This window comes from Castanea sativa, chromosome 10 (assembly GCF_040712315.1).
Source record: "Castanea sativa cultivar Marrone di Chiusa Pesio chromosome 10, ASM4071231v1".
Taxonomy (NCBI): Eukaryota; Viridiplantae; Streptophyta; class Magnoliopsida; order Fagales; family Fagaceae; genus Castanea; species Castanea sativa.
This window is the reverse complement of record NC_134022.1, coordinates 26234859-26261877: the sequence shown is the minus strand read 5'-3', so window position 1 is coordinate 26261877 and position 27019 is coordinate 26234859. Positions and strand designations below refer to the sequence as shown.

The following is a 27019-nucleotide window of genomic DNA, read 5'->3' as shown; positions in this document are numbered from 1 at the left end:
GGTCTTACAAATTGATGTGTCATCAATCACAAGAAATAATTCAAATATTCATTTATTATCTTGTTGAAATGGCACTAGTCTAATTTATTGTCATGTCATTCTGTAAAGATTTTTATAGTAATTGTAGCTCTAGGATTTTTCCAAAAACAAAAATTCTGGATTTATAGAAATCCAACCTTAGAGTGAATTTGTCATATTAAAAAATAAAATTAGGTGACTTTAAAGTAAAAATTTATAATATAGAACATTTATAATAACTAAATATTAAAAGGTATTTACTTGTAGATAATTGACATAATTGATGTCAGATTTTTTTAAATGTGCAGCCATGTATTATTATGTGAATGTGAATGAAATATATTTAATTGGAATTTCTTTTTTTCTTTTTAATTGATCTTTGTAATTAGAATTTTCTTAAAATAAAAAAGGTCAAAATGTAAAAATCACCCTCTAAGTTTTACTTTTTTTCATTTCAGTTTTTTAAGTTTGGGTTTTGTCATTTCAGTCCTCCAAGTTTTATTTATTCTCAATTAAGGCTTCCATTAGTGTTCCATTGTTGCCGTCCACTTATTGGATTTTTTAATTATTATTTCTTAAATTCAAAAAAACTGAAAAACGTTAATTAAAAAAAAAGGAAACTAAATTACTCAAGGAAACAACATCGTTCCCTAATCCACTGAATAACAAAAATAATCCCCACCCCCATTGATATCTAAGAAATTTTATGGGTTTTGAACAGTTTTGCTTCTTTGGCACTTGGGATTTTGAAACAAACGTGTACGGCCAACACCAAAATGCTCTCATTAATTATGCATGAAGAATCTCTCAATGATTTCCTTATCCCATAAAAACCAATAAACAAACATAGATATAGAGCAACAAAGTTGAGACATCAAACTTGGTACAGTTGAGCAACGATTTCCTTGTCCCATAAAACAACAATTCTATTTCAAATCTTAAAAGATTTTCCAAGGAAATTCTAAACTTTGCAAGTAAAAGGTAATCTAAAAATTAATAAAATTCCAAATTGCAAACACGGGGAAAATTACAAAAAATGAGTGATTTGAATTTGAGCCTTGTAACTTGACCGTGAAACATGCCCAGCAGCGCCGATCCTGAGAGTAGTTTTGTTTCTGTCAATGGGGGTGGGGATTATTTTGTCATTTAGTGGCTAGGGACGACGTAGTTCCCTTGAGTAATTTAGTTTTTTTTTTAAATTAACATTTTTCAGTTTTTTTGAAATTAAGAAATAAAAAAAAATTCAAAACGATGTCGTTTTGGTAAGTGGACGGCAGCAACTAACGGAACACTAACGGAGGACTCAATTGGAAATGAATGAAACTTAAAAGATTGTAATGACAAAACCCAAACTTTAAGGACTGAAATGAAAAAAAAAAAAATAAATAAACTTAGAGTGTGAGCTTTACATTTTAGCCTAAAAAAAAATATCTTTGTAAGTCGTGTACTATGAGTAGAATTTGTAATGAGTAATACTATAGACACAAACTATTTTACAATATTTTTACAAACTACTGATGTGGCTTTAGTAATTTTCAAATAATCATTGATAAACATCAATGTGATGTAAGCAAGAAAGTCAATATCGTACTGGAGGTTGTACCGGTTTGGCCACCGGTACGATATATTTCGGATACCGGTCAATACCGGTGTACCGTTTTGGATTTATCGCTATTTTATATATATATATATATATATATATATATATATATATATATATATATATATATATAGACACACACACACACACACACACACACACCAAAATCTCTAGAACCATGTTTATAAACATATAATATTTCACTTATATTATAGTAAATATAAAAGTTTATCATAAAACATTACTTCAATTCAAAACAAATTATTCATAGTTTTAGACTTTAGTATCAATTAAAAGGAAAAAAAAAAAAAAAAAAGACAATATAAAAAATAGAAAGCTTAGTTGTTCATTGCATACTAAGAAAACAAATAATACTAATAAGTTAATATAAATAAGTTACCATTATGCCCTTACAAAAATCCAAAAATTACAAAACTAAATAAATAAATAAAAAGTTTTTTTTTGTACCGGCCGGTATTACCCAAAATTAGCCGGTATGGCCGGTACGACCGGTATTTTTTCCGGTACAATATAGAAGTGTACCGATACCGATGCACTGACCAGTACGGTATGTACCGGCCGGTATCGGTACGGTATCGACCACCCTGGATGTAAGTGGTGGATCCATATTAGAACTAATAATGATTTACCCTGTAATAATAAATATTATGCCCTTTTGGATATACACCACTATAAGTTTCTTTAAAAAACTTTCTCCCCTCTTCCTGTGCGTGTATTAAAAATTCTTAGTATTTTCAAAAGAAAAAATAGTGGATTAATCCCACATTGGAAAATGAGTTTGAGTTAAAGAAATTTAAAATATGTGCTGTGTATCCAAGAGTTAGGCCCTTTTCGATATACACCACTGTAAATTTCTATAAAAAACCTTCTCTTCTCTCTTTGTGTGTGTGTTAAAAATACTTAGTATTCTAAAAAATAATAATAATAACTTGCCACATCAATAATTTATAAAAAATTTGTAAAATAGTCTGTGGCTGTAGCATTATTCATTTGTAATTTATTATGGTACTAAGTTACAAATTCAGCACATTTAAGTCTTGCCTTTTAGGCATTTCTCAAAAAAAAAAAAAATCTTGCCTTTTAGGTTACTTTAAAAAAATAATAAAAAAAACAACAAAAACAACAACGCACCTCTTAATTGATCATCTCAGGTTATTAATAGTGCACATTAAAAGGTATTTATTTATTTCTGTAAAAACGGTATTTGAGACATTTTAAAATGTGCATGTATGCAAGTATTATTATATGATGAATGTCGATAAAATATATTTGGAAGTTTTAATTATTATTATTTAATAATCCTTTAAGTCATGTATTATAATAACATTTGTAATAATTTATTATGGAACTACATTACACACATATTGGGCACATTTTAAGACTTGCTTTTAAGGTTATTCCAAAAAAGTAAATGCCTTTTAGGTTACTAACATAAAACGAACTGCCCTTAAGAATAATTTAATAGGAAAGCGAAAATAACTTTCTTTTCATGTGAGAAAAACAATAATAACTTTGTAAAACAGTTAAAATTAATGGAGTCTTTAAAGGAGCATAGATATTTAAATACATATTATTTAAAGATTTAAATAATATGTATTTAACGGAGGAATTTATAGTGCGAATTTGAGGATTTAAAAAAAAATTATAATTAGATTTGATATAATAAAATTTGGATTACAGCTTGCTGCCCCATGCTCCATGGCAACCGATTGATTAACATCAAGCCCAAGATCAACACGCTTGGGGAAAATCATGCACGTTGAATTCACATATTCATTTTTTTTTTCGTAGAAATTGGAAATTCTTTAAAACTAAAGAGTGAATAGATGTTGAGGACAGAATTTATTACTATCATACATCAACCTATACCTCTCTTCCCTATATATTAAGCCTAATGGATTGAGTGAATTCCATCTCCACACCACACATTCTTTGGACTTTCTCTCTGTTTTTGAAACCCCAATGGCTTCAAAGCTCTTCACTTTCTTTACATTTTCATATTTCGTTATCCTTGCCTTGTTTACCTCTCCATCTTATGAGGATACTTTATATAATAGCAATCCAACCCGTCTTGTCTCACCAGAAACCATTTGCGAGTCCACTCCACATCCTCACTATTGCAAAACACTGCTCCCTAACCAAACTGCCAATGTCTATGACCATTGCAGGTATTCAGTCCGAAAATCTTTGTCTCAATCCCACAAGTTTTTGAGAATGATAGACAACAATCTAAAGCGCAAATCCACCTTAACAAAATCAGCAATTCAAGCACTCAAAGATTGCAGACAACTAGCTAAACTCAACAAGGATTTCCTCTTAAGCACTTTACAAACTGTTAGCACTGGTAAAACTCTTTCTAGAAGAAAAACTGAGCACATCCACACCTTGCTTAGTGCCATTTTAACAAATGAGCAAACTTGTTTGGATGGCCTAGAAGACGCAGCTTCTACTTGGAGAATAAATAAAGGCCACACTCATCCTGTTTTAAATTACAATACTAAACTATATAGTGTCTCTTTAGCTCTTTTTACCAAGAGTTGGGTGCCTAAGAAAAGGCGAAACACAATATGGAAACCCACTAAGAAACAACTTGGTTTTCGAAACGGACACTTACCGTTAAAAATGTCAAGCAAGACACGTGCAATTTATGAGTCACTTAGTCGGAGAAAGCTAATTAAGTTACAGGGTGTTGATAATGTTGTGGTGTCTAACATCGTGACTGTGAGTCAAGATGGAAGTGGAAACTTCACCAACATCAATGACGCCATTTCTGCAGCTCCAGACAATTCTGCCCCGACTGATGGGTACTTTTTGATCTATGTCACGGCTGGTGTGTACGAAGAGCATGTGTCCATTAACGAGAAGAAGATGTACGTGATGATGATAGGTGATGGTATCGATCAGACAATTATCACAGGAAGCCGCAGCTTCGTGGACAGTTCGACAACCTTCAACTCTGCAACATTTGGTAAGAAATATTTGCCATTTTAAATTCTAACATGCCAGAGTCAAAATAACGGCACAATTTTCAATAGGTTAATCAAATCGTTTATAAACCACTCGTGTTTAGTTTGATAATAAATAGGTCATTTATTTTATTTGTTAACGACAAGTCGAGACTTACTTTTAGACTGGTTTAAGAAATATGCAAACTCAAGCAAAGGGAAAAAAATATGGTTATGATGAAAGGGCTTGTAAACATTAAGACTCAATACAAAATAAGTTAAGTCTGGACTTGTTTATGAGTTTGATAATAAATTTGAAATAAACTTGACAATTAAACTTATATCTTAATAAAACTAAATAGTTGAGAGTCACAATTACTCATCCAAACCAAATAGGCTTGAAATGGACTTAATAATGTATTTGTGTTGGATTTCAAACTCAAAAACTTGACATTGAACATGAGTTTAAGCTTAATATTGATTTTGATATTGAGTTCGAGCTTAACTTGACTTGACTTGACTAACAAATTACACTATCAAGCTTTTAGATTTTTTGACAAGCTCAAGCATAAACGTTATTTATAATTTTGGTTCAAGCTCAAGCTTTACATTTGTTGTCATGCTAAGTTTTTACACTCACTACTCGACAAAACTCAGCCCATCTACAAATTTTTATCCAAATAAATAAATCATTTTAATAATTACGAAATTTTCAGTAACACTAGACTTGTTATATTTAATGTACAAGTTCTGACATTTCCTTAAGAAAATTTAACCTTCTTAGATAATATTATTTGGTATATTAACAATAACATATTTTTAAATTAAATTATTTAAATCAAATTCAAATAAATTAATAAAAGTATTACTTTTCAAATAAAGGAGAGATGGGGGTAGGAAGATTAAAAATAATAATAATAAAATTATTTTGATTGACTTAGAGAGAAGATTTTATTTTGAAAGTTTCAGGAAAAAAAAAAAAAAAGAACTAAGTATTAGATAACTTTTATAGTAAATAGTTTTTCAACTTAGGCATGATCTAATGAATTTTGATATTTATATTGCAGCTGTGGTCGCAGACGGGTTTGTTGCAGTGAACATAACTTTCCGTAATACTGCCGGGGCAATTAAGCACCAAGCAGTGGCAGTTCGAAATGGGGCTGATATGTCTACATTTTATCGTTGCAGCTTTGAAGGCTACCAAGACACCTTATATACATATTCTCAGAGGCAATTCTATAGAGAGTGTGACATATATGGCACCGTAGATTTCATATTTGGCAATGCTGCGGCTATTTTCCAAAATTGTAACATATACCCACGATTGCCAATGAGTGGACAATACAATGTCATCACAGCACAAGGTCGTACTCAACCAAATCAAAAGTCAGGTATCTCAATTCAAAATTGTGCTATTAGAGCTGCCGATGATTTGGCTTCGAGCAATAGTGATGTTCAGACATACCTAGGAAGGCCATGGAAGACTTACTCTAGGACAATTTACATGGAAACTTTCATGGATAGTTTGATAAACCCTGCTGGTTGGATTGCTTGGAGTGGAGATTTCGCACTAAGCACATTGTATTATGCCGAGTATCATAACACGGGACCTGGATCAATCACTACAAACAGAGTGACTTGGCCTACATACCATGTGATTGATAATGCTGGGGATGCTGCTAAGTTCACTGCGGCTAACTTCTTGCTGGCTGATGATTGGTTGCCTCAGACAGGAGTACCTTACAATGGTGGCCTAATTCGAGAAGGTTCTTAGGTATAGGCTATAGCAAGCTGTTTGTTCTTTCATATATTCATCTTCTTTTTTTCTTTTTCTTTTTGTCGATCATTGCTTTTGTAGTATGATAAGGCATGTAATGGCCCATTGACGATCAACTGTATTGCACACTTAATACAAGAATGTCAATTATTTTCAATCAAGATCGAAGAATAGTCACTTTTTTATATTCCACTGAGAAAGACTAAAACCAACGGAGACTGCTATCAGTGAATTAGATGACTGACTTAGAGACATGAACATCACAACTCTCAAGTGAAAACCAATTATAAGTCCTTTCCATAACCTAAGAAATTAACACAAGAAATCTATAGAAATGGCACTGGGCCCCTAACCTTCAAATCAAGAAATAAATTTGTGTGAAATACACAGTTTGGAAATTGACAAGTTCCTGAGCTTTTTTGCTAGAACCAATTTTCTATACCTTATTGCTACTTTTTTTTTGGAGAATCATTATTGCTACTTATTCTTGCTCAGGGTGGCCATCTCAGACATTGAATCAGCGAAGATAGACGGTTCAAAGTGGCCCTTCTTGGTGTTAATATATAATATATATCAGATGCTGCTTATATAATTAGCCAAATAGAGGTTGAAGTTGATCAAGTGAAAATTTAGAGTTAACATTTTTTTTTTAAATGGAGAAATCATAACAAGTTAACAACCGTAAATTTATATATTAAATATGTGATCAGAATTTTGGCTTTAGTTCAAGATGAAAACATTTCCTATTAATTCAGGATTGCCAGTTCATCTTTCTAACAATAAAATATATAGTCGGTATCTTTCATTGAGGAAGAGTTAAAGTCATTTGCAACTCTCTTTATCAACAAAACTCATTTGGGTTATTCATGGTTGGAGTACTGTTTTTGAAATTACTTGCTTGTTATATTTGAAGAAGTATTAAGCTATATACATAAAAAAAATGTTTGTCATACAAAATTAATCTCATTAATATAAAATTTTTGATTACATACAATGTGAGGGTAGCTATTTAACATATAAATATCTATTTTACTATAAATTTATTTATACTTATTTGCTAAAAACAATATACACTCACTAAAAGCTTTTACAAATAATAACGAATATCATCATCTTTCAATAATAAGCAACTAAGTTTTGCTAATGAATGATGTTATATATTACAATTGAAACTCTTTATCAAATATCTTGACCCATACACAATGAAAATTTTGTCATTTATACTTTCTTTTTTATTATTCTACATGAGTATATTTTCTTCTCTATCATTCTACATGAGTCTATGTCCAATATTTAGCTTGCTTAGTTTTTAAATGAACACCCATTTTAGGCAAAGAAAAGAAAAGGAAAAAAAAAAAAAAGGGATAACCAAAGGCATGTGTCATTGAATTTTCCATTAGATAAATTATATGTTTCGATAATTAAACCTATAAATTCAATATTCTCTAGTTAATAAATAAAACATCTTATATCACAATTCCAACTTTCTAAGCATTACTATTATCTAAAACTTAAAACACGTTAAGAAAATCTTTGGGATGTTAAAATTTGGTGGAAGTATTTTAGACATTATATAATGGAATATTTTAAGAATCATAAGCTTTCATTAGGATTTAATTGAGATAATAACAATATGATATGTTTGCACTTTTCCAAAATATTATAGGGAAAATTGCTTTATTTTAAAGTTCAAGGAGGAATTGTGAACTACCCTAAATGTTAAGGATGAAAAGTGTTTTTATTCTAAGTTTTTAAATTTTTTTAGTGTAAAACTATGTGTTTTTGTTTAAAATGGTTCAAAAAGATTAAAAAAAAAAATACAAAAACTCAACCTAAGAAAACCATATGTGAAATAATAAATTTTAGCTCAACAAAGTTGACTAAACCAAAAAAACTTTTCTAGAAACACAAAAGAATGGTACATCACTTTTATAATACCTTTATAATTTTTTTTTTTTTTTTTACTGGAAAAGAATTGATAGTTCAGCAATTGTGAAAATAATACAACAACAATAAGATGTCTTAACATTTCCATAAGAGAAATGCTATATCCACAACAAATCATAATTAGTAAATTGTTACAGATTGTTATTGGTGAGCAAAAAAAGTAATTTCATTGATAATTTTAAATTAGAACAAATAATAATTTACCATTTATGATTTGTTATGAAAGTGTTGTGAAAAATGTTGTGGGTGTATCATTTCTTTTTTCATAATACTTTTATTTTTAGTTACGGTTAGTTCTAATATGATATTTTATTTTGATCTATATGAAATTAACACCTCAATAATTGTGAAAATATTATAATAATTTGTTGTATTACTAACTTATTGTATATAAACCGGATAACTAACAATTCATATGTCTATAAAAAAAAAATTAAAAAAGATAAAAATTGAACTGAAATTGTTACCAAAAAAAGAAAAAAGAAAAAGGCCAGTACAGCATGAGTTGAATAAACCAAACAAGGATGGGCTCTTTTTATATATAGAAAAAGTAGTTCAGAAAAGGAGAGGAAAACAAAGATTGGTATGGAACTGATCAAAATGAACGAAAAGCCTAAAAGGTTGGCTTTTTATAATGGACTTGCCAAACTTACACACAGAAAGAGGGAAACACGATCCATTTAGACCGCGATATGCCCACATGTAAATCACCAACGAAGATCCGCAACAAAATATGCAAGATTTTTAAATTAATCATATAATTATATTATGATACTTGATCGCATCACTTTGATGACATATGCTGAATGACATCGTCTTCTATGTTAGGAAGGGAAGAGTAGAAATGCAAATTTATGCTGGTAACCCCACGATTTTTCAGTTTGTGCCTAAGTCACTTACTCCATGGTCAAGGACCCCTAATATATAGAGAATGGTGGCTCTCAAATGTGTGGGACAATAAGTGTTTTTTATTTAAAATTAAAATAGTCTGGTTAATGAGGGTTGAAGTGAATAGCATTATTTAAGATTGAGTTTTTCTTTTTTACTACAATCAATTTTTAAGAGACAAAGTTTAGATCAAATATGTTTAGAGCCCAACCAACAATAAGAAAATGACATTAATTCATTTCATATACAATGCTCACGACTCAATTACTCAACAAATTAAGTAAGTCATGTACAATGCATATGATAGGACAAATGTTTAGAGTCAAACATTTTCCTTTTTTTAGAACAAATTTCAATTTAAAGGGTATTTAATATGGAAAAAGTCTATCCATAAATCGATTTGAGTTATCTTCCTCAAACCTATTATGTGGTGAATTGAGAAACCATTTGTATGTATTTTTAGTCACATAATATTTTTTTAATGAGTTATTTGATTTGTTTAAATAATATACATATAAATAGTCTTATAAATCGTCACAAAGTGAGTTAGAGAAGATTCTTGTAAATTGGTAACTTTATCCATCTATTGTTAGCTTTTACTATTTCTAAATGTAGTAAGCCCCGTTGGATTTCTCCAGAATATTTAAATTGTACATTTTTTTCTCAACTATTTTAACAAAGTTTAAGTAAATGAGTAATGTTAGAAATATTACAAATTTCACCACATAAATTGATTTGCTATCAATCATAAAAAGTAATTCAAATATTCATCTATTATATATCTTGTTGAAGTGACATTAATCTCAATTATTGTCACATCAATTTATAAGTTTTTTTGTAGTAAAATTTGTAGTAATCTTAACATTTATCCAAAAAATATATTAAAAAATTACAATTAGTCATAGTAAGTAAGAATAAGTGATTCAAAATAAAATAAAAGTTATAATATGAAACATTAACTAAATATTATTTAACTGATATTTATATATATAAAAAATTCATTTAAAGCTATCACCTTAATCCTAAAACAGTATTGAGCTTATCTTAGGTTAATTGCTAGAAACTAGGAAACATCACATTTTTTAGGACCAAGAATAAATAAATTCTTTCTAATTTTGAAAATTGAAACTAAAAATTGGGGTCATTAAGTTTAGTATAAATGATTTCATATCAAAACCGATCACCCATTTTTATGAGGGAGATACACCTATGCATAGGTATATTTAGGTTTTAGATTTTTTTTTTTTTTCCGAGATTTTGTGCCATTATTGCAATCTTCTTGTTTATATTGAAATTTTCTTATGTAATGATTATCCATCGATGTAGGCTTCTTGTCAAATCGTTGTGTTCTTTTTATGGGCGTGGACTTTTATTTGTTTGAATGTGGGGCTATTATTGCATGAAAATTTTGAAAATCTTAAACTAACCCTAGTGAGATATGGCATTTAAAAACTCGTACATAATACCACAATATCTTCTTGTTACAACGTAATTGAAAGTCCCAACACGTAAAATATGACAGGCAAACCCATGATTACTTCAATCAGTCAATCACAATATAACATAATAACAGAACAATGTTAAGTAAAGAAAACATAATATAGAAACGAGCTCCTAGGGACAAAAAGTAAAAGCATTGAGCACCAATTGAGAGACTACGTGATGAAAATTCACTTTCCAGCTGCTGAGAGCGAGACCTCGGCGATGGCTAAGGCATTCTGGCATAACTGGTGAAAGACTTTGTTCCTATGAAACATCACGTTTTCCTTGAGTCCCTTGAACCCTGCGTCACATAGACCAGCATCATCAATGGCTACATGCACCCAAGTTTTGAGATCTTCATGGGCACCCACAGTCAAAGCAGCAAGCGAATCATCAAGCTGTTCAGCTGCGTCAAGATAATGGTCCAAGCAGTCAGCTAGGGCTTGCTGAACACTAGGCTCTAAACTCTGGTCATTTACCAACGTCTTAACCAAGTCAGTGGTGTCTGAGGCATTTTGGGATGCGATAGAGAGTGCAACCTGAGCCAGGATTGTTAGGTTGGCGGCTTGTTGGCTACTTGGGTCAGACGATAGGGTCGAGAGACACAGAGACTTGTGAGCTGTGTGTTCACAAGCTTGCTTAATTTGCTCGGTGACCACACCCTCTTGATTTGCAGCAATCTCTTGTGGCAGCACAATTAAGAGGCACAGTGTAAGGACAAAGAAAAAGGTTGTAATGGGCTTCATTCTTTCTTTCTTCTTCTTTTCTCTCTCTCTCTCTCTCTCTCTCTCTCTCTCTGTAGTTTTTCTTTTTGTTTGTGCTCACTTTTTGTTGTTGAAGGGAGAGTTTTAGAGGTGCTTGTGATTGTGAACCAATTATATGAATGCTTGGTGGTTAATTTGTTTTGGAATGGAGAGATGCGCTTAGCCTCACAATGAGGTTGGTTTGTAACGACGTAATTTAAAACACGGTTTGAACTAAATTTAGTTCTTGACCATAAGTTTAGGAGCAGGTATCATGCATAATTAAGGTCGGGAATTATATTAATGGTTGAACCAGTAAATAGAACTGGTTTGTTTCTCAAAAAACCAAACCAACAAACAAACAAAAACCAAAAAAATAAATGGAAGTTGCTGAGTTCTCATAACAAAAAAATAAATCAGATACAATTAAGGTGCATCTTGTGTTCGGCGCCTTTTTGCACCCAAAAAAAAAAACACCAAACCGAATACAAAGCCTTTGATTAATAAGCCAGATGTGTTATCTAATTTCGCCGACTATCCTAACGCAACTTGAGCCCATGGGCCTACCCTACGGCCCCTACCTATACAGCACCCACATTCCTGCAACGGGAGCCCGCTATTCCCCTTGGCAATTTAGGAAATTGTCTAAAGTGTAAAATGGAACAAGATTTTATAATTTTGTTAAAAAGGTTCAAGCCCATCCCTAAGAGCAATCAAAAAGTAAAGCATGGAAAAGGCCGAAGATGCCATCACTAAGCCCTGCAAAAGGAAGGCTTCTGTAGAAAGCCCTCAAAGGGGAGCAATCCCGTAGAAAGCCCAATGAATATTGGATAGGCCCGTGACGTGAAAGGCTCCTTCGAAAGATAAGACAAAAGCAAAAAAGTTAAAGAAATTCAAAGGATCAGCTGTATCCTAAAAAATACTCTTCTTCTTCTTTTTTTATCAAAAGGAACAGAAAGCAGTACAGCAAAAAGCTACAATTTAAGTCACAGACCAAACAACATTTACAGAAAAACACTGTAAATTGAACTCAGAAAAAACAACATTTACAAAATCCTGAAGACCAGAACTGATATCAAAAGCCTATCAAAAAAAAAAAAGAACTGATATCAAAAGGAACCAAAATGATGACACCTTAGAGACCAAGTAGCAAGTACATGACGGGCACAGTTGGCTTCCCTTTCAACCCAATTAAAGGAATACACTTAAGGTTGTATTTAGATGACAACATTTGGATTTGGATTTGGATTTGAATTTGAAATCCAATGATTTGGAACAGCCTTTAGCTAACCTTCTTGTTTCAGCAATACAATGAGCAATTCTCCAAAGTGCCTTTCCATTTGGATTTTGCAGCGCCTCTAATCAATGCATAGCTTAGAATCAGTTTCAAAAATAACTGTATTCTAAAAAATACAGCACTACATAATAGAAAATGACCCATGCACTACAGAGTGCAACCTTTTTTTTTTTTTTCTCACCTTTAAGCAATATAGAGTTACTGAAAAATATGAATGCCAAATTAACTCTAGATTATTTTGTAGGAATTGTAAAACCTAATGCCATATGTCACTCTAGGTGGTAAAAATAAAAATATATAAACTTTTTTATTTAGAGTTTCAACCTATGACGTTTACTTCAAATGATATCTTTTTATTATAAGATCACAACACAAATAAGCTTTTGGTGTAGATAGATATTTAAACCTAGATCTCTTATTTGACCATTAAAAGTTTTACCAGCTGAATTAACTAATAAGTTAATTGATGCTTTAAGGGCGTTAATTTAGGAAAAAATTTTATTAAAAAAAATAAATGACGGATTTTTTTTATAACTTTTTATATTTTTCATAATACCTAACCGTTAACTGGATTCAAATAAAAATCTTATAAGGTGTGCCGGAGGTCTTAAGATGCTTTCTTAAGAAAACAAACTAAAAAATTGTCTTCAAATGTGCATCAGTATTTAAGGATACAACTCATACAAGATTCTTAAATAAATAAATGATAATAAAAATAATAATATCAGTATACTTCAAACACAATTATTACTTATCGCAAATGGTAGCAATCGTCCATTAAAAAAAATGGTAACAATCGAATAATAATAATAATAATAATAATAATAATAATAATAATAATAATAATAATAATAATAATAATAATAATAATAATAATAATAAGGGCAGGTTTTGGGTCCTAAGTCCAAAAGATGAATGGATTCAAGCCCAAAGAGCCCAATACAATAAATTTGTAGAAAGTGGGCTTAAAAGTTATGTTTCAATGGATCACACAACACGCACAGTGAATCAAAGATAGTGAGAAAGTAAAGAAAAACAAATTCTGCGCAAAGAAAACCTTCCTCGGGAAAATTCGAGGAGAGTTGTCCTTATTTATATTTCTTTTAATCTGGGATACAATTTTAGTTCTGGTTACTACAGTGTTTTCTTTATAGACTTTCCAATGCCTTCTCCCTGGAGGGTCTCTTACATTATATAGCTCCCTTTAAATGATCTTGACCCTCCATTTGTTGATCTTTCAGGTCACTACTTGAGTGTTTGTCCCATCAGATACCTTCCTAAACCCTTTGTGAGTTGTGGCAGCAAAGGCAACACTATTTAGGGGGTCTTCTCTACATAAATGCAGCCAAAAGGTTTGGTAAGATGCATTAAATGTGGTGGCAGCCACCATCCCTTTAATCATGTCAGGACTAACCCCTTTCCCGAAGATCTTTCTCTATAGTATGACCTCCTCTAGTAACGTGCCACTAACATGGCCTTAGTGCCTAAGGGCGTGACTTCCTCGACACAATAATGGCCCTTTCAGCCATGGGTATGATACGTGGCACAATTACCTTCTTCTTTTTTTATTCCTATACCCCACAATAGCCCCTTAAAACTGTGGTTTTCTTTCCTTTTATCCGATGAGAAAAGTGGGGTTTTGACCTTGGATAATTAATTCCACACGCTTCTTTGACTTCCACACATGAGAATGTCACTTCGCGTGCCCCGTAATCGTTTTGGCGCTTCGAAGTCCGCAACGTCTCATTAAATGCTCTAGGCTGCACTTTGTTCCCCACGTCCTATAGTGAGATAGAGATCCTACAGCTGGCATTTCTCCTCAAATTTTGGGCGGGATAACTCCCACTCAATTCTGCCTCTTATATAAGGCGCCTGGGGGATTCATTTCTCTCATTTTCCCAATCTTTGAACTTTCAAGACTTCCTAAATCTCCAAACTTTCAAGACCTCCCAAATCTTCAAACTTTCAAGAAGCTCTTGAAGTGACCATTGTCCATATTTTCGTAAGTTTTTTCATTCTTAAGTTATTTACTCCTTGGCTTTCTACTTTTTACTTCTTCTTCACAAATATTTCCTTCACTTCTCTTTAGTTTGCTCTGATGGGTAGATTTACTCACCTAGTGGATTCTCCTACTGGTATGGAGGGATTTAGGACCTTGTACCGCATTCCCCAAGGCGTTTCCTTGCGATACTGCCCTCCAGGTAGGTGGCTTACCCACAGAAGGGAATAGAAAGTTGTCTCCCATGATTGCCTTCATAAAAGGGGGGATAAGACTACCCATGGGGAGGGTGACTAGGGACTACCTGATAGCCTATAGGATCTGCCCTTACCAATGCGCGCCCAACCTATTTAGAGTCTTGGGTAATGTAGATGCTCTCAACGAGCAAATAGGGTTAAACCTCACCTGGCACGACGTTTTTTGGATGTATGAGTGTCATCTGCTCATAGACTCGGGGTATTACCTCAAGTTTAAGTCTTCTATTGTGAGGCTCGTCTAATGTCTCCCCAAATCCAACAATGGCATAAAAGATGACTTTTAGATTGTCTCGGATGAATGGCACGACGGTCTTCACTGCCTAGTCCGGGAAGAAGAGCCAAGTAGGGTACCCTAGGTTTAAGTCCTTTAACATGGGCACTAATCCTGTAGTTTTGCTGCTTTCTCATTTCTTTTCGTATTTTGTTTCTCTCTGATGAAGGGCCTCATTATTTTGATTGTATTTTGCTTCTTGACAATTTTTTCAGATAAAATATACGTAGCTCCTAACATCAACTTTGTCAATGTTCCCGATCTTAATAGAATGTTGAGATCCGAGGTGTTTGTAAGTGAGGATAGACAGTTGAAAGTCGTCCATCTCATCCTCAGCTTCGAGCCCTTATCCTACAAGTTCCAAGACTTGGGCTACGTGATCAGAGCCGGCGATCCTCAGTTGGCTCAGATAGACATCTTAGTACTCGGGTTCCTTGCTAGAGAAGACATCGTGCAAGTCGAACTGCCCTCCCACCATGCTCCCCACAAAGTAGCAGTTCCAAAGGAGGAGACAGCTTTATCGCTGCTGTCACTCAAGGCAGAGATAGACAAGTTTCATCTCAAGGAAGAGAGAATGGAGCAAGAAGAGCTTGTGATCCAAGTCTCGAACTCGAAGAACGAGCTTGACAGGTCTTCCGGCGTTCATACCCCCAGGTTCATAGTTGCTCAAGTGGACGACAGTTTAGAGGAAGAAGAAGAAGAAGAAGAAGAAGAAGAAATGGCTCTGAACAAGAAGAATGGCTTGTGTGAGCTCCTCGTGGACAGGGCCAAGAGGTCGGCACCCAAGGACGCCTCGGGGTCTCAGTCTTCCCTTGCTCCCCCCCCTCCTCCTCCTCCTACAGTTAACCCGTTTGCTGTCGCCAACTTGAAGAAGAAGAGGAAGGAGAAAGAGTTGGCCGAAGAGGGGGAGTTGGTCCCTCAAAAGGAGCCCAAGCAACAGAAGACAGCCAAGGGTAAGGGGAGGGCCTCCTCGATCAAAAGCAAAGAGGACCATACTGTGGCCGAGGTGTGCCCTCAAAACCTAGTGTAGGAGCCTCGGCTAAAGCTAGAAAGGGTAGCTATATCGCGGAACTCCTCCATCAGGGAGTTCCAAAAAGGGCACGCCTACTACCTCGCCGAGGCCTAGAGCAGCCCCTTTTACTGCCTAAGGATATGGCTGCCTTAAGGAATGTGAGGCAACTAGAACTCTTTTTGTCCCTAAAAAGGGACCTGACCTTGGTGAGTTTCTAGACACGCCTTGCTGACACCAAGTTAGGTCACCTTCTTCTTATAATAATAGCGTACTCGTTTGTTATTTTCGTGCAAGCCATCCAGGAGGTCTTCACGGTTGAGGAGTGGGTGAACGACCCCCGAAACGAGGCCAAGGTTAAGGCCAACTTTCACGCCAAGACCAGTGAGGCCCTGGGCACCGCTAAGCAGAAGGTCAAGGAGCTCACCGAGAAATTAACAGCGGAGGAGAGGGAGAGGAAAAGCGCCGAGGCTGGTCTCAAGAATGCTCAAGAGCAAGCTGAGGATCAGCGTAATAAGCTCCATTACGCTGAGATTGAGCTAGCCACAGCCAAGCAGCAAGCCACGAACCTGAAGGCAAAATTAAAGAAGGCTAAGGAGGCTGGTAGCGTGGCTAAGGAAGCTGCGGAGCAAGCATCCTACAACCTTAGGGTGCAAGAGATTGAGATTCACCTAGTGCAGGAGCTGGCTAAGGTCTGCAGGGATTACTACCAAGAGGTGTGGATAGAAGCACTCAACCTGGCAGGAGTCCTTACTGCTTCAAAGTAAAGGAAGGCTAAGAATGTCTACTACCCTCCAGACATTCGTGAAGTTCTAGATACACTCCTTCCTCCTACTGTCCTCGCACCAATCTCCTCTAAGCAGCCCTCTATCACCCAAGCCTCTCTTCCTCCTCTCGAGGTCTCCAAAGGGCCTGGCCAGGCTGGTGACCAAGGCCAAGGGGTTGAAGTGGCTAAGGGTAAGGGGGCTGACCAAGGTGGTTCTCAGCTAGAGGATAAAGGCAAGGCAAGAAGGTCAAGCCCCTGCCAAAAGCCAAGGGTCCAAAGGCTGCTCTCAAGCTCAAGGATGCCACTCCCAAGGCCAAAGATGCTGCTCCCTAGTCAAAGGAGGCTGATCCCAAATCCAAAAAAGTTGATCCTAAGGCCACTGACCCACTTGTCTCCCAGCTAGGTAGCAAAGAAGACCCTCCACCAGCTAAGGCATAGTTTAAGATCTTTTTCTTTTACTCTTTTTCCCTTTCTTTTTTTTTTTTTTTTTTACATGTAATTTTCCTTGGTTATGGTAGTTTTCCATGTTTAAGATGTATCTCCATTCTTAATTAATGAAAAGACATGGACTTTTGTTCTATAGCAAGTGAACCTTTGTTTCTCTCCTCTTTCCAATGTTTATTTCTAATTGGTTGTGTTGGTCATTTTGACTTTTGCCTAAAGGTCAAGCTAATGAAGCTACTAAAGGTGAAAACCCATGTCTTGACAAAAAGCTATCAGTAGTGAGTTGTTATAAAATCAAGTAAACTAAGCCCACATGGGTAGTGAGAAAAGCAACTAAGCGTTGGCATTGAAATTTGTATAATAGAACACTTAGCAAGGAGAGGTGTGTTTGATATCTCCCACCTTAGGAGTATCTTAGGAACGTACCTTCAGGATCCTTTAGCCAAAGCCCAGGGAGAATCCTTATGCTCCTATGACGATGAGCGTGTCAAGGTCTCACACTTAACAAAATTGCAGGGTGTTAGTTTACCCAGGATGTTGGTCTGAGGGTCAGGCAAGGTTGAGGTTTTGTCTGGCCCTTGAAGGGTTTAACCAATGTGTTAATTTACCCAAGGCATGGCCAAGGTTCTGTTTAACATCCACATAAGTGAGCTGAAATATCAATTTACCTAAGGTATGTGGTCTAAGGAACCAAACATGACTAAGGTTCTGTTTAATATTCATACAAGTAATTAGGAATATTAATTTACCCAGGGTATGTGATCCGAGAAGCCAGGCATGACTAAGGTTCCGTTTAACATTCAGACAAGTAATTATAAATATTAATTTACCCAAGGTATTTGGTCTGAGGAATTAGACATTACCGAGGTTTTGTTTAATATCCACACAAGTAATTAGGAATATTAATTTACCCAAGGTATGTGGTTTGAGGAACCAGACTTGACCAAAGTTCTGTTTAATTTCCACACAAGTAATTAGGATGACACATAACGTTAACAAAAACATGACAGATTTGCCTTTCATTAATAATAATAACTTCGCAGGTTATTTATATTCCAAGAGCGTGGTACAATATTTTTGTCCAAATCTTCTAGGAAGTATGCACTTATTCCAGGTATCTAGGTGATACGGTATGACCCTTTCCAATTAGGCCCTAACTTTCCCCATGCTAGTTTTTTTGCAGTATCCACAACCTTTCTCAATACCAAGTCCCCTGGGGCTAATAGTCTTAATTTCACGCTTGAGTCATACCCCTATTTAAGCTTTTGTTGATAATATGCTAATTGAACCATGACATTTTTCCTTCATTTTTCAGTTAAATCCAGGCTCTTTTTCAGCAGGTTGTCGTTGTTGTCTGAAGTGAATAAGCTTATCCTCAGCGTTGCAAATCCAATCTCTAGAGGAATCACAACCTCGGCTCCATTAGTTATTGAAAAGGGTGTCTCCCCTGTTGACCTTCAAGGGGTGGTTTGATATGTCCAAAGAATGTGTGGCAGCTCTTCCACCCATCTACCCTTTGCATAATCTAGCATCTTCTTGAGTCCAGTCATTATGACCTTATTGACAATCTTAGCCTGTCCATTCCCCTGCGAATAAGCCGGGATGGAGTACCTATTCTTAATGCCCAAATCACAGCAGTACCTTCTGAAGGTTTTGCTATCAAACTAAAGACCATTGTCTGAGATGAGGGTGTGAGGAATCCCAAACTGAGTGACAATATTTTTCACACAAATCTCTTGGCGTTCACATCTCTAATATTTGACTGGGGCTCAGTTTCAACCCACTTAGTGAAGTAATCAGTGCCGACCAACAGCCACCTCCTGTTTTCTATCGCTTTAGGGGAGGGCCCCACAATGTCCAAGCCCCACTGGGCAAAAGGGTAGGTGCTAGACAAAGGATTGAAAACATCCACTGGCTGATGAATATTTAAGGCATACCTCTGGCATTGGTCACACTTCTTCAAGTATTCCTGTGCTTTCTTTTGCATACTTGGCCACCAATACCCTTAGGTAAGGGCCTTGTGAGACAATGACCTACCCCATGTATGACTTCCACAAATCCCTTCGTGTAGCTTCTCTAAGAGTGGGTCCACTGTCTCAGGATGAACGCATAGCAAATATAGCCCAGAAAAAGAGCACTTGAATAACTTTTAATACTTAGATAACAGAATCGAGGAGCTTTTCTCCACACTTTATCAGCCTCTCCTTTTTCCTTGGGTAAAATGTCATCCCTAAGAAACAGCACAATAAGATCCATCCAGCTAAACCCTACCCTGATCTGGTGAATAAGGGCACTCTGCTTTTTCGTCTCGGTAGGCTTATACAAATCTTCAACTAGGATAACTCGAGGTAAACTCTGCGCCGAAGAGGTTGCAAGGGTGGCAAGAGAGTCAGCATGCGCATTTCTGCTCCTTGGGATTTGTTGTAAGGAGAAAGATTCAAACCTTAATTGCAAGTGTCTTACTTGACTCAAATAGTCCTGCATTCACATGTCCCTAGCTTCCAATTCTCCCTTTACCTAGTCTACAACCAACCTCGAATCTGAAAATATCTCCACCATTTTTTCTCCCATTTTCTGAACCATAGTCATTCCTACCAACAAAACCTCATACTCAGCCTCATTAGTCGTGACCTAGAAGTCTGGTCTTAAGGATTTCTCAATGATGATCCTTTCAAAAGATACCACAACTAGCCCCACTCCTGGTCCCCTTTGATTTGTTGTGCCATCAACATACACCTTCCAAGATAGAGGTTCCCGCAAGGAGATCATGCCAACTGATTTTCCATCCATATTTGGCCCTTCACCTTTTTTTCTAAGGAAGGCTCAGTAAACTCAGTCACCAAATCTGCAAGGACCTGACCATTTATAGAAGTGCGAGGCATATACTTGATATCGAAAGCTCCTAGGATTGTCCCTCATTTCACAATCCTCCCTGTGTAATCAGCTTTCTGAAGTAGTGGTCGAAGATGGAGTTAGGTTAAAACCACAACAGTGTGAGCCTGGAAGTAATGTGGGAGCTTCCGTGTAGCATGTACTACCGCTAAGATGGCCTTCTCCAAGGGTAAATAACGAACCTCTGCCTCATGTAGTGATTTGCTCACATAATAAATTGGTTTATGTACCCTTCATCAACCCATATCAGCACCAGACTCACTGCGTGTGAGGCTACAACAATGTAGGCAAATAGAACCTCCTCTTCCTCAAGTTTGGACATAATAGGTGGCCGAGAAAGATATTCCTTCAGTTACTGGAAGGCTGAGGAACATTTCTCTGTCCATTCAAATTCCTTCTACTTATGCAACAACTGGAAGAAAGGCCTACACCTGTTTGCTGACCGAGAAATGAATCGATTCAAAGTGGCAGTTATTCCTGTCAACTTCTAGACCTCTTTGGGGTTTCGAGAGGGTTGCAAGTTGTTAATTGCTTTAATCTGATTAGGGTCAACTTCGATTCCACAATGGGTAACATATAACCCAGAAGCTTGCCATAGCCTACACCGAAAGAACACTTAGCGGCATTAAGGCGCAATTTGTATTTCCCCAGTATCCCGAAAATATTCTCGAGGTCGTCTATATGCTCAGACTTTAATTTACTCTTCACCACCATATCATCTATATACACCTTAATATTTTTGCCCAACTGAGATTCAAACATCCTAGTCATCATCCTCTGGTAGGTAGACCCTACATTTTTCAATCCAAATGGCATCACTTTGTAGTGATAATTCCCAGTGAGGGTAAGAAAAAAAGTTTTTTCTTGATTGTCCAAAGCTAACGGTATCTGATGATAGCCCTGAAAGGCGTCCAAAAAGCTCATCTAAGGATGGCCTATAGTTGCATCCACTAATTGATCTATCCAAGGCAGGGGGAAAGGGTCCGTTGGGCAAGCTTTATTTAAATTCGTAAAGTCTACACATACTCGCCACTTCCCGGTTTTCTTTTTTACCATCACTGTGTTGGCCAGCCACTTGGGGTAAAACACTTTTTTTATGGTCCCAGCCTATTTAAGTTTGAGTACTTCCCCCTTAACAACGTTAGAATGTTTCCTAGATGAGCACCGAGGTGGTTTCTTCTTGAGGATGGCAAAGGGATTGACGTTTAAACGGTGGCAAATAAAATCCGGATCTACCCCAGGGGCTTCCTAGGCGCTCTATGCAAACACGTCAATAGTTTTTCTGAGAAAATCTAACAGCTCTTGCCTTTCCCGAGAAGGCATCTGAACTCCGACCTGAAAGAACTTCTCCTCATCGTCGCCAATGACGACTCTTTCCAATTGCTCGCATTTTTCCCCTTCTTCCTCTACCTCCCTGGACAGCACTGGCACCTTTGATTGCTATAAGTCCCGCCCCGTAGAAACTGAGGACTCACCCTCGGTCTGATGTCTAATTGCGGCCACCATGCATTTCCTAGCCATAGATTGGCTTCCTACCAATTCCTCAACTTGATCCCTTAATAGATACTTCACCTTCAAGTGCAGGGTGGAAGGCACAACCCCCATGGCGTGGAGCTAAGGTCTCGCCATAATAGCAGTATAGGGGGAGTACACGTCTACCACGATGAAGTTCACTTCCATGACTTCTAACCCTGTCTATATAGGTTGCCTAATTTGACACTTTGGAAAGACATTTTTCCCATCGAATTATATCAGAGGGGAGTCATAGCTGGCTAGGACCTTGGGCCTCAGCTTCAACCCCTTATACAAGTCGAGGTACATTATCTCGACACCGCTGCCCTGATCTACTAGCACCCTCTTAACGTCGTACCCTCCAATCCTGAGGGTCATTGTGTGGCTGCAAGGTTCCAATTTTATCCTCGTCAGAAAAGCTCAAAGCTGGTCGGCCTCCTGATTTAACCTTCTTCGAATTAGGGGGCGAGTCCCTTGTAGATGATCGAGCTACAAACATCACCCTAGATGGTTGAGAACCAGTCCTCCTTGGACTAGCCAGGATGACACTAATTGTACCTAAAGGTGGTCTTACAGAAGTATTTCCCTAAGCTCCTGACCCTGCCTGGCCACCCTACCGCTGGGTTGGTACAAGAATTGCTTCAACTTTGGACCAGCTACCTTAGGTGATTCCACAAAGTCCTGCAATCTTCTGTAGTGTGTCCTCACTCTTGGTGGTATTGGCAATGAAGGCTTTGGTTGCGCTTCACGGGATCTCCTCCCATCTTATTTGGCCATTGTAAGTATGGCTTATTCTTAATTTTCTCCAAGATTTGATGTACTGGCTCTCGAAACGCCGTGTTGACCACTTGGGCAGCTGTAGATGCAAATTGCCCAGCAAAATCTCTCCGAGGACAGTTATTGTTGTATTGGTCCGACCTAAAATCCCTTCTGTCCTAAAAGACCACCTTAGCTTTCCCTTATCCTTGTTATTGATCTTCCTTAACCTGCTTGTATTTATCAATACGGTCCATGAGTTGACGCATACTCTCAACAGGCTTCCCAGTCAAAGATTTCTTCAAACCGTGCTCGGTAAGTAGGCCGACCTTGAACTTCCTTATAGCCACTTCATCGAAATTCTCATATATCTCGTTAAACATCTCCTAATAACTGTAGAAATACGTTTTCAGCATTTCCCCTTCTCGCATAGCCATAGACAACAGGGAGTCCAAAGGCTAAGGAACCCTACTACAAGTGAATAACCGAGATCCAAAGGCCCGTGTAAGCTCCTTAAAAGAGTTAATAGAGCCTTCCCTTAAGCCATCAAACCATCTTATCGCTACGGGCCCCAAACTCGATGGGAATACCTTACACATCAAAGTCTCATTCTTTGAGTGAATAACCATTCTTTGGTTGAAGTGGTTAACATGCTCCACAGGGTCTATTTTGCCATTGTACATGGTGAACGTCGGTTGAGTGAACCGCCGAGAAAGCCTTCCTACCTCAATCCTACGGGTGAAAGGTTACTTGGAGATCTGATTTAGGGCTCTGCTCATAGCATCGTTGCTCAAGCCCTCGCGAGACGGACTCTTCCCCCTTCGCCTATCACAGCGCTCCTCGTCACATGAAAAAGACTCACTAGAAGGAATCTTCGATCTAGGCTGGTAGTTATTATCACCATTATCATCAAAAGAATGGCTAGAACTCGAAGGAGTTCCTTTGCGTTGCTTGCAGCGTAACTTTCTTCGCAATCGGTTTATCTCAAACTGCAGGCTTCTAGTATTTTCCTTATGAGAGACGTGACTCCCACCTCGAGACTGGCTGCTACTTGTGCGTGTGGTGTGCATGCTAACCTCTCGATCCATTCTTCGCTCAAGATTGAGAAAATGATCCTAACATTAGGAGCCAATAGATTCTTCCCACTTAGGCCCCGAACCTACCATGGCTAAATGTTGATCTTACTAAAGCTCAAGCCTCCCCACAAATGGCGCCAATTGTAAAGGCAAGATTTGGTTCCTAAGCCCAAAAGATGAATGGATTCGGGCCCAAAGAGCCCGATACAATGAATTTGTAGAGAGTGGGCTTAAAAGTTAGACTTCAATGGATCACATAACACGCACAATGAATCAAAGATAGTGAGAAAGTAAAGAAAAATAAGCTCTGTGCAAAGAATACCTTCCTCGGGAAAATCCGAGGAGAGTAGTCCTTATCTATATTTCTTTTAATTTGAGATACAATTTCAGTTCTGGTTGCTACAGTGTTTTCTCTACAGATTTTTCGATGCCTTCTCCCTGGAGGGTCTCTTACATTATATAGTTCCCTTTAGATAATCTTGACCCTCCATTTGTTGATCATTCAGACCACTACTTGAGTGCTTGTCCCATCAGACACCTTCCCAAACCCCATGTGAGTTGTGACAGCCAAGGCAGCACTATTTAGGGGTCTTTTCCACATAAATGTAGCTAGGAGAGTTGGTGGGATGCATTAAATGTGGTAGTAGCTACCATCCCTTCAGTTATGTCAAAGCTAACCTCTTCCTTGCAACTCTTTCTCTAAAATATGATCTCCTCTGTTAACATGCCACTGACATGGTCTTACTGCCTGAGGGCGTGACCTCCTCAACGCAATAATGGCCCCCTTGGCTATGGGTATGACACGTGGCGTAACTACCTTTTTTTTTTTTTTTAATTCTTGTACCCACAATAATAATAATAATAATAACAATCGGATACGAAGAAGGGGGTTGCATAGCAGCTTTCCATGTATGCATATCAAATTCTAAAGGCTACTGCATTTTCATTTATTTTCTTTTTCTTATGATAAAGATGTGAAGATAAATCTAGAGACACAATAAAATCTACTATTGTAATATTTTATTTTAACTAAAATTAAAGGAAATTTAGAGACGTAATAAAATTTAACAATATTTTATTTTAACTTAGAGTAGATTGACACCTTACTCAGGAGCCAAAATTTTTTTCAAGAGGCCAAGTTATATATTTATATAAATCCAAAAAATAACACACACACATATTATATATATATATATACACACACACACACATAATATTTATTTATTTATTTATTTCTTATAGTTATATATGGAATGTTTTTAAATTTGATTTAACATATCATATTTTATTACATTTTTTTTTGTTGAAAAAAATTATATTTTATTACGTAAACAAAAATATTTACATCAAATAAGTGTTTATATCTTTGTAAAAAGAAAAGGAAAAAAAAAAAAAAAAAGGAAGAAGAAGAAGAAATAAGCCTTAATAGTTTGACATGTCTAAAAATATACAGGCCAATTTAATAAAAAAAAAGTAATTAAATTATGTAAGGTATATATTAAATACACTTTAATTTAATGAGCTTATATGACACAAGAGTAATTAGAAAAAATAAAAAATATTTATTAGTCAACTATATAAATGCTTTATGAGCCATTATTAAAAGTTATGTCCAAAATTGTTTTTCTTTATCAAAGATACAAAAATGGGGGAGGATTTTTTTGAAAAGTTAGCCCCTCTCCTTCGGCCTCTTATCTTATTTATTGTAAAAATGTAGTAAAATTTTGTTGTTAACTTGCAAAATCTAATCTATTCAATCTATATATTTCTTTTTTGGTCTATTCACTTTTTGTTATTTAAATTCTTCACTTCCAATATTTAAAGAAATACACAATAAAACTGTATTAAATTAGTATCTATATCTACATCCCCCACAAGGGTAAAACCAACATTCAAGATCAAAATGTATACATTTGCCACGCATGCAAAATGAACCGCCACGTGTTCCTTCTATAACACGAAACAAGTAGTGAATGCGGGTCTTAACTTTCCGATTCGGAGCATTCACACTTATATACTGCAGATCCTCTTCAAAGTTATAACCCGATTACCCGGATTCTTCAGCCCGTGTCCACCGGGCGAACCCAAACCCATCTCATCCAACAATCTCGGCCTAGGCACCTCCACAACTATACCCACCAGCTCCAATGGCTTTCTCTGGCCACCCGAGGCCACCAAACTCACCTGCTGCGAAAAACCAGAGAAACCCATTTCAGGTGCTCCCATCTGACCTGATTCTGCACATGAACCAGAAGGTTCACCCTTCGTTTCGGCCGAAATTTCGGGTTTTGACTCCGGAATATTGGCCTGAACCGGGGCTCTACAGAGTGGGCAACTAGAGTGAGACTGGAACCACGTATCAATGCACTCAACGTGAAAAGTATGTTCACATTTGGGCAAGACTCGGCCTTGTTCATCATCTTCAAACTCGGACAAGCACACGGCACATTCTAGCGAGTCGGTTTTGGAGGAGTAGGTGAAAGTAGGGATGGCTTTGAGGATTGAAGGGTCAAGGCCTTGTTTTGAGAGAGAATCATCTGTGTTGGAGTAATTAGTAATAGTTTCAAGGAAAAGCCGGCTAGCTCTGCGGCTGCGGCGTCGACGGCGACGGCGACGGTTGTGGTTGTTGTTGTAGCAACAAGGGTAGGTATGAAAGCATAACAAGATGAATACAACAACGAAGAAAGTAATCACTGTGGCTAGCATGATCTTTCCGTTGAAAGCATAGCTTGCGTTGGCCTCCATAAGAGAGAGAAAGAGCTAGAGTGATGGATCTAGAGAGGGAGAAAGAAAGTGCGCGTGTCAGTGAGTCGGTAAGTGTTTGATGAAAGTGTATGAGTGAGAGTGAGAGTGAGAGTGAGCGATTGGAGAAGGGGTTTTTACATTTATGGGGGGTTGGGGGTTTAGGTTTAGGAAAGGAGCGAGGAAGGTTCCTAGCATATATCTTCACACATATCTATGTGCCGAGTAAACGGGTTTCGTTTTTGCCTTTTTTGAGCTTTGCATTTTCTTTGTTGTTTTTAGCGTCTACTCTGCATTTTGCAGATCAAGTTGGTATTGCAGACATACAGTAGTATATTATACTTTATTTAGCACAAGTAGTTCTAATCTTTTTTATCCAATAAAATAGATTAGCATAACCATATAAAGCACATAACGATGTGACATGCATATAATTGAATATTATCCATAATTGTTTTTTGGATAATTGGAAGATATAATGGGCAATAAATCGAAGACATTTCCAAATAAAAATATAGTTAATTGAGTTATAAAACTGTTAGATAATTTATAGAGACATGCCCTCAATTTTGATGAG

The 27019-nt window shown here is 36.6% G+C and overlaps 3 protein-coding genes across 3 annotated transcripts; 1 reads left to right on the top strand and 2 right to left on the bottom strand.

The window, feature by feature from the left end:
* The first annotated feature begins 3601 nt into the window (after positions 1–3601).
* On the top strand, positions 3602–6358 carry LOC142612309 (putative pectinesterase/pectinesterase inhibitor 20). The gene is made up of 2 exons (XM_075784418.1): positions 3602–4607; positions 5652–6358. Exons 1-2 carry the CDS (start codon positions 3602–3604, stop codon positions 6356–6358), a joined length of 1713 nt encoding a protein of 570 aa, XP_075640533.1.
* A 4508-nt stretch (positions 6359–10866) lies between these two features.
* On the bottom strand, positions 10867–11424 carry LOC142612308 (pectinesterase inhibitor 7-like). The gene has a single exon (XM_075784417.1). It carries the CDS (start codon positions 11422–11424, stop codon positions 10867–10869), a length of 558 nt encoding a protein of 185 aa, XP_075640532.1.
* A 14093-nt stretch (positions 11425–25517) lies between these two features.
* Positions 25518–26714, bottom strand: LOC142612941 (RING-H2 finger protein ATL64-like). Its single transcript, XM_075785115.1, has one exon. The coding sequence runs from the start codon at positions 26443–26445 to the stop codon at positions 25711–25713; it is 735 nt and encodes a 244-aa protein (XP_075641230.1). The 5' UTR covers positions 26446–26714; the 3' UTR covers positions 25518–25710.
* Positions 26715–27019: the final 305 nt, after the last annotated feature.